The sequence below is a fragment of the Candoia aspera genome, chromosome 4 (assembly GCF_035149785.1).
Source record: "Candoia aspera isolate rCanAsp1 chromosome 4, rCanAsp1.hap2, whole genome shotgun sequence".
NCBI lineage: Eukaryota > Metazoa > Chordata > Lepidosauria > Squamata > Boidae > Candoia > Candoia aspera.
The window spans coordinates 100,398,334-100,410,339 of record NC_086156.1 but is presented as its reverse complement, the minus strand read 5'-3'; the positions used below and the strand labels follow the sequence as shown (position 1 = coordinate 100,410,339).

General features: G+C 41.7%; 1 protein-coding gene across 1 annotated transcript; it reads left to right on the top strand.

The window, feature by feature from the left end:
- The first annotated feature begins 397 nt into the window (after positions 1 to 397).
- Positions 398 to 10,286, top strand: RCVRN (recoverin). Its single transcript, XM_063301232.1, has 3 exons — positions 398 to 778; positions 8,782 to 8,893; positions 10,198 to 10,286. The coding sequence occupies exons 1-3, from the start codon at positions 398 to 400 to the stop codon at positions 10,284 to 10,286; spliced, it is 582 nt and encodes a 193-aa protein (XP_063157302.1).
- The last annotated feature ends 1,720 nt before the right edge of the window (positions 10,287 to 12,006 follow it).

The following is a 12,006-nucleotide window of genomic DNA, read 5'->3' as shown; positions in this document are numbered from 1 at the left end:
GCCCATCTTTCCCCATTCATATTTTTGTTCTTTCCAGCATCCATGTACACATCAGGATTGAAACGGTCTAAATAGAGCTGGGCTCTTAAAGGCTAGGGGGATGAGGGGACAGGAGGCAGAAAGACCAGTGATGCCTAAAGCCGATTTCCTTTGTGCTAAAGGGCTTGGAGCAACGGTGATCAGCGCAACCAAAATAGTATCTCCCTTTGTATGTGTGATATCTGGGTTTGTGCATTCATGACCATCAGGGGAGGCAAGGACAGGTTCTAAGGCCCATCCCAAGCAGTCTATATAAGAAGGTGTTCTGGTCATCTGCCCTTCCACTAACTCAGTTGAAGCAAGACAGCACTGGCTAGCTCTAGGAGCACTGGTGGGGAGGTGAGCGTCCAACCAAACAATGGGGAATAAGAAGAGCGGGATGCTCTCCAAGGAGATCCTTGAAGACCTGAAACTGAACACAAAGTACTCAGAGGATGAGCTGTGCAAATGGTATGAAAGCTTCCAGAAACAATGCCCTGACGGGCGCATCAGTCGGTCTGAGTTTGAAAAGATCTATGCCAATTTCTTCCCCAACTCGGACCCCAAGGTATATGCTCGGCATGTCTTTCGAAGTTTTGACACCAATGATGATGGGACGCTTGATTTCCGGGAGTACATCATCGCTCTGCATCTGACCTCATCTGGCAAGACCAACCTCAAACTGGAGTGGGCTTTCTCGCTCTTTGATGTAGACCGCAACGGAGAGATCAGCAAGAACGAAGTTCTTGAGATCATTGCAGTGAGTGCGGAGGAAGTTCTGGGGAGTGGAGGTGGTACTCTGTGGCAGGGACATGGAGGTAGGGGGATTCAGGAAAGCTCTTAAGGGTTGGACATTTATGATGTGTGATGAAAAAGTCTTCTTGCGCAATAGCACAGCGATAACTACTGTGCATATTTATTCTTAATGGTTTTGGAAGGAAGAAGAGAGAGCTTGTGGGATAAGTTTGTACTCAGCTCCTTCTTGTTACTGCCTTGGTCCCTCTGAAACTTGGATCATATGGGGACCATCTTCCCTTGCATCACACCTTCCTATGGGAAGAATAAGCCTGCTCTGGCACAGGTACTCCTTGCTTAACAAGCACAATTGAGACTGGAATTTTGGTTGCTAAGCAAAGCGGTCATTAAGCAAATCCAACCCGATTTTACGACCTTTTTGTGGTGGTCATTAAGCGAATCATTGTGACCATTAAGCGGACATGGTTGTTAAGCGAATCATGCAGTTCCCCACTGATTTTGCTTGCCAGAAGCCAGCCAGGAAGGTCAAAAATGGCGATCACGTGACCATAGGATGCTGCAACAGTTATAAATGTGAACCAGTTGCCCAAGCACCCAAATCGTGATCATGTGACCGCGGGGATGCTGCAATGGTTGTTAAGTGGAGCACCGGTTATAAGTTGGTTTTTCCAGCACCATCGTAAGTCTGAACCATCACTAAACAAATGGTCATTACATGAGGACTACCTGTAGATGGAAACTCATGAAATCCAGTCCTTCTCATTCAAGTATGTGGTCTTGTCCAACTTAACTGGGTCGCAGATCTCATCTTCCCTGGACCAGCTCAAGCCACAGAAACTGCCATTCTTATGAGAGGCTGGGCACTTGCCCAAATCAAGGCAGTTGTAATCAATGGGAGGGAATAATGCTTAATGGTTGTGCGACTTTCTCAATCCACCTCTAGATGCTGGGAAGTTTACGTTGGCTGACAGTTATCTCCTGTGCCCAAGTGGAATTAGCCTTTCCCAAATGGGGAGAGGCAAAATTGATTACCCTTATTTAATGGGATGAGCACAATTGTTACAATAGAAACAGTTCTAAATTCGCATTGGTGTCAATCATCTTCTACCCATTCCTTTCTGGGAGTAAAGGTCTATCTTTTAAAGAAAAAGGAAGTCATTTTAATGTAAGAGCTGAGCTGGCTCCTCAAGTAAAGAACTCAATCTGTCTCTCTCCATAGAAGAAAATATCTGTAGCTCATGGTTGAACTTGGTGCTCTCTGAGCCTGGTTGTTTGCTTGCAGACGTTTCCTTGCCCGACTAGGCAACTTCTTCAGTGCGAAGAGGGAGTGGGCCTTGCTCTCAGTTTATGTACCGTGGCTTGCCCTGCTTGTGTTGGTGGGGGTGTTGTTCTCTCCTTGGGAGTTCCTTGATTGGGCTGCTGTTTATTGCTTGGTTGTTCATCCGGTATTAATCCTGGTGTTAATCTTTGCTTCTCTGAGTGTTGATTGCTGGTAAGGAGGTGTTTTGGTCTTTTTGTTTCCTTTTTAGCTTTTCTATTGTCTCTTTTGAATGGTATAAATGTTGTTTACCTCTGTGTCTGTTGATGGCTGCTTTGTCTGAGTGCCAGGCTTCCAGGAATTCCTGGCGTTTTTGGATTTGGCTTGGTTAGGACGCTCTGTTTCCCAGTTGAAAGTATGGATGAGCCTGTCCATGTGTTGTGAGATTAGGGAGTTCTCATCGTGTCTCCTGACTGCTAGTTGGTGTTCGTGGATGCCCTCTGCTAGTCTCCTGCCTGTCTGTCCTACGTAGTGGCTGTTACAGTCTTTGCACTGTATGTTGTAGATAACTCCTGTTTTTCCTTCTTGGGCTACTGGGTCTTTTGGTTTACTTAAGATGTTTTGGAGGGCTTTAGTTGGTTTGTGTGCTACAGTAATGCCATGCAGTTGTAACAGTCTGTTGGTGGTTTCTGAGATGCTTCTGATGTACGGCAGTGTTACCCTTTTCATAGCTTCTGTTGGTTGGGTTGTAGTGAGTTGAGTGGTCAGGCACTTTTTGATAAAGTTGCAGGGGTATCCAGTTTGTCGGACAACTCCACTGTCTCTATATCAACTAATCTAAATTAGTTCAAGCATATTTAACCATTGTGGCTTTCCCCAAAGATGTTCTACCAAGTTCTACAAGGCATTAACAAGATGAAATCTGGTTCACACATCATGCTAAAGTCATACATGATTGAGTAAATCATGGTTGGCTAGCTTTGTGCATTGTAATATGACATACCCCATAAACCAGTCAAAGCAATATGGCTGAATTCACACAACTTGTGCCAAACCAGTAACAAATCACAGTACAGTCACAACAAATTTGTGAAATAAATTACAAATATTCCCATTATACAACCTGGGACAGAGAGAATATAAGGGTATGTTCCATGATCAAAGCCACTGCATGAAATCCTAAACTGAGCTGGGGTTTATATTAATTCTCAGAGTCATAGTTCTTATTCAATGTTCTTCAGTGGGTACAGTTTAAAAAAAATCTAAGATGGGAGAGAATTACCCATATAGTTCTATCGCCTTCCTGAAGCCAAGTCTAAACTGCATTAAAATAACATATTCTAGAATGTTTTTCATTTAAAGGGGGAAAAAATCCTATTCAGTAGAATCAAATCCAGCTTCTTCCAAGTTATGAGAGTTTTCTATTTCAAGGAAAAAGTTCTGTGTTCTTTCAGAGTGTGTATAGCTGGGGTCCACAGTCCTAAACTGAAATAGAAGGCCTTAGTTGGTCTTCTAATGGCCTTTCCCATTTGAGGTTGCAATACCAAACCCATTGATTTAGAGCACAGAGCAAATTCCAACAAAGTCAGTGCTGAAACTATTTCAACCCTTTGTTTCATCTCCTTCTGTCAAAGTATAGCTGCAGCCTGATGCAGAAGTGATCCTGAAACAAGATTCTCCAAGACAACAGCAGATCCTTTTTTTATCCTTTGTGGGTGTGTTTGTCTTTGAGGCCATCTTGACTCCTGGCAGCTGTCCAGACTAGCCCATGCAGTTTTCTTGGCAACATTTTTTGGAAGTGGTTTGCCCTTGCCTTGTTCTTCCTTGGGCTGAGAGAGAGGGACTGGCCTCAAGACCCCCAGCTGGATTTGTGCCTAAGGCAGGACTAGAACTCAGGTCTCCTGGTTGCCCAGTACTTTTAATCATGACCCCAAACTGGCTCTCAAAATATTTGCTAGTTCATATAACAAATGATATTTATGGACAGACCTGTTCTTCTTTCCATCAGCAGCACAGGACTTCTCAGACACAGCAAGAATTCTGCAAGAACAATTCTGCTTTCATTCAGACATCCCTATATAGCAAACTTTTTCCTTTCTGTAGATGTCTTCAAACTGAAGGGGAAATGCTCTCCAAAACAAAGAGTGTGCAAAATGTAACTTTTAGAATGGGTTGTCCTTTTTCCTCTCAGCTTAGCCAGAGGTTTTCTATCACAATGATTTACCCTATTGGCAGACATATGGGACTCCAAATTAACAAAATAAATTGCCCATTTTTCTCCTCCATCCACATAATTTTTTTTCAGCGCACATGCTCCCATGATCACATACACATTTTAGGCTAGGCTTGTTTTTATCGGCTCTTAGGTGGGTTACAAGGTGGAGCAAAAACTTTTTAAAAGAAGAATAAACGTTAAAACCATAAACAACAAAACCAAATGCTAAAACAATGGCATTAAAATGCCTGAGAAAATAAATAAGAGACCCCTTCTAAAGTGTACTAAGGAGGACACTCCCTTCAACTCCAGGAGCAATTTATTCAGTGTGGAAAAAGCCAAATTAATAGCTAAGGGTAAACGTACCTGTAGCAGGATCTGCAAAAGGTGCCCCATGAATGCCCTAAGGCTGCAGTGGGGCAGAGCAGACTGTCTGGGAGGTGGTGGTTCTGTAACTCTTTCTTCTCCCTTTTTTCAATGCAAACAAGTTATGTTGAATCAGTAACATCTTGCAAAAAGTCTTCAGTGAAAAAGCAAGTCCATTAATAGTTCCCAAATTCCAGTGCACACACTATCAATAAAGACTGCAGTTAGCCTTGATTATTTGTGCTTTGAGTCCTGTTGTTGATTCCACATCACTATTATATTTACTGCCTTGTGGTTTTTTAAAATGCTTTTATTGGCTTTTAAGTTTTTATATTATAAGCTACCAGGAGTCATTTTTGTTGCATCTGATGGTATATAAAAGCAATAAATAAAATAAATATTAGGCCTAAATTGGCTTCTTGCTAAAACTAAGAGAGAGAGAGAGAGAGATGTAGAAATGAAGAATGTGCAGTTTGAAAGAGGATTAGTTGTGCAACGTACAGGAAACCTGGAACAGGTTATAGAGGGCAATAAAAGGCCACCACCTCTGAATCTTGGAGGCTACTCTGTCCAGTATCTTCTGCTTCTGAGCCTTCAGCATGCCTGAAATGTTTTCAAGAAATGGCTTACGTGAAAACTGGGAGGAGGAGGTTAAACAGTAGGAAAGGAACCAAAGAATTTCACAATAGGATATGTATTTGTTACGTATCTGCCTCTCGGTCTAGCAAAAGACCCCAAAGCAGATCACAACTAAGAACAAAATATTCTCTTAAGATACACTGCTTTTAAGATAGGCCTGTATTGCTCCCATTTTATAGGTGGAACAATTAGGCTGTGTGGTAGTCAGTCTCCAAAACTCCTTACCTGCTTGCTTGAACCTGTTTTATTTAATTTTAATGCAAATATTATATCAGCCTCGTCGGGGAGTGGAGGGATGTACGCATGAATATTGCACTTCAAAAATCGCAAATTTTCTAAACCCAAAATCTGTAACCACAGCAAAACCTGTTATCAATTAGGCATCTGTTTCATACGTAGGCTTTACAAACCTTGGATCTGATTATGAACTGATGAGCGTCACCCATCAGTGGAAATCGTTAACACATCTTCAGTTGGTCCTCTCAAAACTCACAAGCACCAGAAGCATATTGTCTCCTTGGTTTTAGAAGGAATGAATTTTATACAGAGCTTGTGGTTTATAACATCCCAAATAAGTTTGTAAGTCCTAGAGGTTTATGGCACAGTACACTCAGGATCTGTGTATGTACATAGAACTGTCTTCATTGCTTGAAGAGCATAAGTGCACATATTATACTTACATGGTGCCATGGTTAAGGTGCTCAACTAGAAACTAGGAATTCTAATTCTCTCTCAGGCAAAGGTGACTTAGGCCCGGCCTCTTTCCCTCCCAGCCCAACCCACCTCATAGGGTTGTGGTTGGAGGGAAGGTTGATGTTAGCCCTGCTAGGTAAACCAGACCATGAAATCAACTCCACAGGAAGGCTAAAACGACTTTTATTGAGAGTGGCTACAATAACAGAATCTTGCAAATCTGATTATGTTTTACCCCCTCCTACTACTTATAGCAGTGAATTAGGGAGGTGTCTGTCTGAACTTCTTCAGACTGTTATCTGTCTGTTGTGGACTTTAAAGGTGTTTTGGCCCTTGTCACCCTGGCAATGGAACTGACATAACTCCGTCAACCACGTTTACAACTGGTGAGCTAAGTTGTAACTTAACTGTTTCTGCTCCTGTGCCTTTACCAGCAGGCATTTAATATGCAGAAATAAAAGGATTAACGGCATAGAAATGTGGGAAGAAAACAACTTGATCTGCCTAATTTGTATGTGTCAGGCTGTAACGCAAAGCATAGAAAGGACGACAAATAAAAAGTTCAAAAATTAGCAACTCTATCAGAACAAATGAGAGAGAGAGAAAGAGAGAGAGAAGCGTGGGTGTGCATGGATATAAATGCGGAAAAACCTATTTAACTTTTGCATGATGAGACTGCTTCATCAAAGACACAGGATTAGACCCAACAGTCTTTACAAACACACAGCAAATACATAAGCAGCCCAGCAGATCTGGTGTTGACCATGCCAGATGGGGAATTGTAAAATGATGCAGTATTTTTCAGGGAGATTGAATGAAGGGAATCTTAAATCTCAATCAGAGAAGGGTTTACAAGCTCAATCTGGGATAAACGGAAATAAGATTTGACATGAACTTGGGTGACCTCAGTGTTCAGATGTGCAGTCCAGTAGTAGGATATTATAGGCCTCTTGTTTTTGCTCATGACAATTGGCCCTTCAATGCTCTCCAGTTGTGTTCCCAGTAAATCCAGAGAATTCCCAGAACCAGATGGTCAGACAGACATTTCAGGAACTCTGCTTCCAACGTTCTTGGAGGGTGACCGGCTATGGAAGGCTCAAATAATGCTCACAAGATGAATCCTTCTTAACACTTAAGATTCCTCGTTACCAGCCACTTAGAGGGACCCCATGCTAAACAGCCCCCAGCCCTTTCAGTGAGAGAGGCAACCAACCCAAGATCCCAAATAGGTATGTTCCATATCTTGATAACCTTGACATGGTCTTATGGATGAACAGCAGAAAAACAGGGGACATCACAGAGTGGGTGGACCTCCAGATATTTTAGAATTCTACCTCCTACCAGGATGAACCATGATGAATGATGATGGGAGGTGTAGTCTAACACTTGAAGGACCACAGCTGCCTACCATGACTGTATCATATAAGCACCAGATATTGGTAACTGGCTGCAAGGGAAAAGTTTCTGTGAGTCAGCCCTAGCTGATCAGCCTCCTTCAGCATCTAGATGCAGTTTGCAGGAAGAAAAAGGCCTTGCTGAACAGGCTGAACCAAATCAACCTTTTCTTCCAAATGCACCAGACTATCATTCCAGGATTCTTTCCAGGACAGCTAGCAGTCTTGCTGGCTGGGAATTATGAGAGTTTCAGTCCTACGCATCTGAAGGATACCAGGTGGGAGAGGCCTGCCATAAGTCAAAATACACAGATAAGTCTCTATGGATTCACTGATGCTGTTCTACTTTAAGCTTATCATATCTGGACTATTTGCCATCTAGTAGATGTCTGGATTTTTGCAGCCCAGATATGGTACCCTTGCTAGAGTTCCTATCAATCCACTCATATGGAGCTGGTTTCATTATTAAATAAGCAGAACTATTAGATATAGTAGTGCTAAAGTGAGAGGTGGGGAACCTAATGTTGAGCATACTAGCTGGATCTGATGAGAACTCTAGGCCAATACTTCCATAGTCACAGGTTCCCTAATTCAGCTATAAACAAGTCTTTTGAGTCCTTCTCTAGGTATTTGTTTGAATGGGTGACCAAGCAAGAAGTCACAGAGCTCCCCTAGGAACTCAACGTATCAGAATAAGGCAATGGCAGACCACTTCCATAATGGTGCCCTGAAAACAAGTCATGCCAGTAAAGTCACCAGAAGCCACACCTGACTCAAAGGCATTTGCTTTTAAAAATCTGGTATGGTAATTTTGCATGAAGAAAATCCCAGTCTAAATCCATACTCAGCCATGAATCTCACTGCAGGAGTTGGGAAATTCTTATTGGTGCAACAAAACTGACCACACAGGGGTACAAAGCAAGCAGCCCCTTCCCTGAGTTTGCTGTGTCCAGGCTGCAAACAAGAACACGGGGATATACAGTAAATTTGATTTTAAAAAACCCTCTCCCTTGCACTTTTCTATTTTTGTAAAGTGTTCAACCATTATTTTTCTGTAGAGTTAGCCACCCAGTCTCCCCTTTTTCCACACTTGCATTTTATCATCTTTTCCTCTCCTATTTACTTGTCCTTTTAGATGATTCCCCAAGCTTTACAGTCCCTGAATAAGGCAGCTATTTGCAAAACTTCCACTCTGATTACATCCAGACACCTTATCCATAGAGACTATAGATGTTTAGACAATATGGGCCACAGTAGGACCAGAAGCCAAGGATTAGATGCTGAGGGCAGGACTCCTAACTCTTCTAAAACCCTGGTAGGAGACCATCCATTACAGCTGAGAATCAGTTGCTCCAGGTACTCTGTGCAATGACTTCGAGTATCAAGAAGCTTTGCTGTGTAGAAAGAATGACTAAAATTTTTGTTTCCATTTATTCTGCCAGGCAATATTTAAGATGATCCCTCCAGAAGAACAGAAGATCTTGCCTGAGGATGAAAACACCCCCCAGAAACGGGCTGACAAGCTGTGGGCATATTTTAACAAGGGAGATACTGGTAAATTTGCCATATCTCCCACCTCTGCTATTTATTGTTACTAGTTATAGAACTTGTACATATAATCATGTACGTGTAAAATACATAATATATACCTATTCCGTAAGAGCTCAAGGCAGGTTACTTTGGGGGGGGAAGAATTCTGACTCTTTTGTCCCTACAATCTGAGAGAGTGACAGCCTGAAGTCACTCGGAAGTCACTTGAGGGTAGACTAGAACCCACGTCTTCCCAGCCCTAATCCAACGCCTTCTCTGCTCCATCACACTAACCCTACAATGTTGTAGCAGTACATAAAGCAAGACATTACTGTTCTCTATCCTAGAAGATCCAAAGACACATTGGAACTCTCTCACCTTGCCATAAATTTCCAGGGTTGTACAATAAAAACCTATTCTGGCCCATCTAGTCCTGTTGAGATCATAGCTAGTCCATGATTAGCTCTCATATTATATGTAACAACTTGGTTTCTTAACCAAGGTTAAACCACAGTTGGCTGGTTAAGCTATAAAGTATGGTTAACAAACAAGAGCAGCTGGCTTCATGCAACTTGCTCCCCCAAATCAAAGAAATCACGTTATAATTTAATGTAATGTGTGAACCCAACTAGTATAATTTCAGCCAAATTAGACAGAATTTAATCCAATGTTTCTGATTCTTCCAAAAACATTTACAGAACTAGCTTCAATCATTTTTTAAAAATAAGCCTACTTCTGACTTGCATTTAACATTTGTGTAACATGGAATGGAAAAATGGGGAAGCTTACCTATTTTTACACCTTTTCTCAAGTTTACATAGGCTTTCTCCAATACAGCAACAATTATTAGGGCTACCATATCTGGGCTGCAGGAATCTGAAGGACCAGTAGATAGCAGCAAAGAGATGCAGAAAACTCTGATGCTTTGCTGTCATCTAGCGGCTGTATGAAATTTTGCAGCCCAGATATGGTAGCCCTAGTTTCATAACTTCCCAAATGTTCACAAATTAATACAGGAATGTGTTTGTAACATCCATTTCAAGAGGCAGTCAGAACTCTGCCACCTTTCTGTTGCACATTCTGCCATCCCTTGTTCTGTACTGATTTAAAACTCAGGAGCACTTTAAAAAAAAAAAAAAAGATAAAATAGGAAACAATAATCTGGGCCTAAAATTAAGCATTTAAATAACTTGCATTATGTGTCTCTTAACCTCCACCTGTTACCAAGTAACCCTCATTGTTCCTTTTCTCAACTGATTCCTTCCTCATATCTCATACTACCTAAATATTCATTTCATTGTACACATCGGTTTGTTTTGTTTTTGCAGATAAAATTGCTGAAAAGGAGTTTATCGATGGAGTGATGAAGAATGAAGCTATAATGAACCTCATCCAGTACAGCCCCAAGGAAAAATAGGTGCTTCCACGTTGGGCAGGAAGCAAAAACCAGAGATGTGAAAAGGTGGCACGTGTGACTGATGAACAGGCAGGGAGAATACAGTGTGTGTCTGTGTGTACCATGTGAAAGACAAAATACAGCTCTAAAACGATGTTCCTTATTTTCTCCAAGTCCTACTTATTCCATTAGCAGTAGCAGCCAACCCATTTTTATCTTATGGTTTTCTAGAATTCTTAGGTGAGGGATGGAATGCAGTTTTGGAAACGGTCACCTGGGTTGTATTATTTGTAGAAAGAAAGATGATGTCAATATGATAAACTGCAGGACTGAGATCTGTTCATTCCAGAAATGACCTGAGCAGCCCACTATCTGCTCACCTGTTTTAGAACTCTAAACAGGGCAAGTTGACTCTTCCCTACTGCAATATATGAATAGCATTCATTAGCTACAGACCTCAGGCATTAACTCACTACATACTGGTGCTCCATTCTCCACTTCTCATGACTTAAGGGCCAACACTTACCAATGAAATCCTCAACTCCCACTTTTCTAACAGCAAACATAGAAGCATAAAGGCACATCTGCAGTATATTGGAGGATTCTCAGTGTCTTGCCAATTATTTCCAAGATCCTTTATAGGGAAAGGATGTCAGCTGAAATCATGTAAAACCAAGCAAGCAGATGGCATTGATCCACCCTTAGCTGCTAGCTATCAGTCCTGATTTAAAAGATGCTGACAGGTCTCACTAGGCAGCTAAGTTGCAAAACATGTTTACTCAGAAGTAAGTGGCATTCAGACCAATGGGGCTTGCCTTCTAATTCCTGATATATTTCTTTTGATCGTTATTTCTGCATGTGTGAAAGATTAGCATTTATCAGCATAGGCAACCTTCTCTGTTAAAGTTTAATCTCCTTTTCCCCATCCTTCCCAATGGTGCATTTAAAGCACACTTTGACAGTCTCCTTTCCAACTTTGCTTACTTGGCAGAACAGGTGGGCTGGATATCCCCATCATCCTGGGGATATTTCTGCATTTCTGTTTCTTCCCTTCATTTATCACATTAGCATTATTTCTTGTTTATTTAAGAAATGGGTTACTTTTCAAGCGTGGGTGTGGGGGTTTAATTTAATAAAAATAGGACACATTCAAAATCAATGGGTGTTGTTCAATAAAAGCTGCTGAGTTTAAAATAATATTCACCAATGAGAGTATTTCACAAATCAACCGATAATGGATATTTGGTAACAATAAGATATCCCAACAGTGGGCTGCATATCACAGAATATTTAATAGTGCTATCCTGAGCTCACATGTAGGGAACAATGCAAATTTATTTTATTACAGAATCACCCTATAAGCTCCTTAATAAAATTGTATGATGGCTTCTCTTCTTAGGACTGCTTGCCTCTAGTGAGTGCCCTCTAGATAACTTGGACTACATCCCATCATCCATTGAAGTCCTGGCTGATGGTAAAGGACTCCTAGTACCAAACATCTGGAAAGCAGCCAGCTGAGGAAAAATGGCTTAGAGCCTTTCCTCACTTGAATCTCACCATGGCACAAACAGAACCTGGCAGCACCTTTTTTCTGCTGTGTCCCCAGGACATTGCCTCCTCCTTGTCCCTAGCCCATGAGTAAGACAACTCCGTTTAGCTGTCCTGGTGTCAATGCACTATTTCCCCCTTATTCAAACATTGTCCAAGGGCAGCGCCAAGGGGGTAAAAGCTGTTAGGCTCT

Coding starts and splice junctions, on each gene's coding strand:
- RCVRN (XM_063301232.1), top strand. CDS start 398: ATGGGGAATAAGAAGAGCGGGATGCTCTCCAAGGAGATCCTTGAAGAC. Junction 779..8,781: donor AAGTTCTTGAGATCATTGCA/GTGAGTGCGGAG, acceptor TTATTCTGCCAG/GCAATATTTAAGATGATCCC. Junction 8,894..10,197: donor TTTTAACAAGGGAGATACTG/GTAAATTTGCCA, acceptor TTGTTTTTGCAG/ATAAAATTGCTGAAAAGGAG.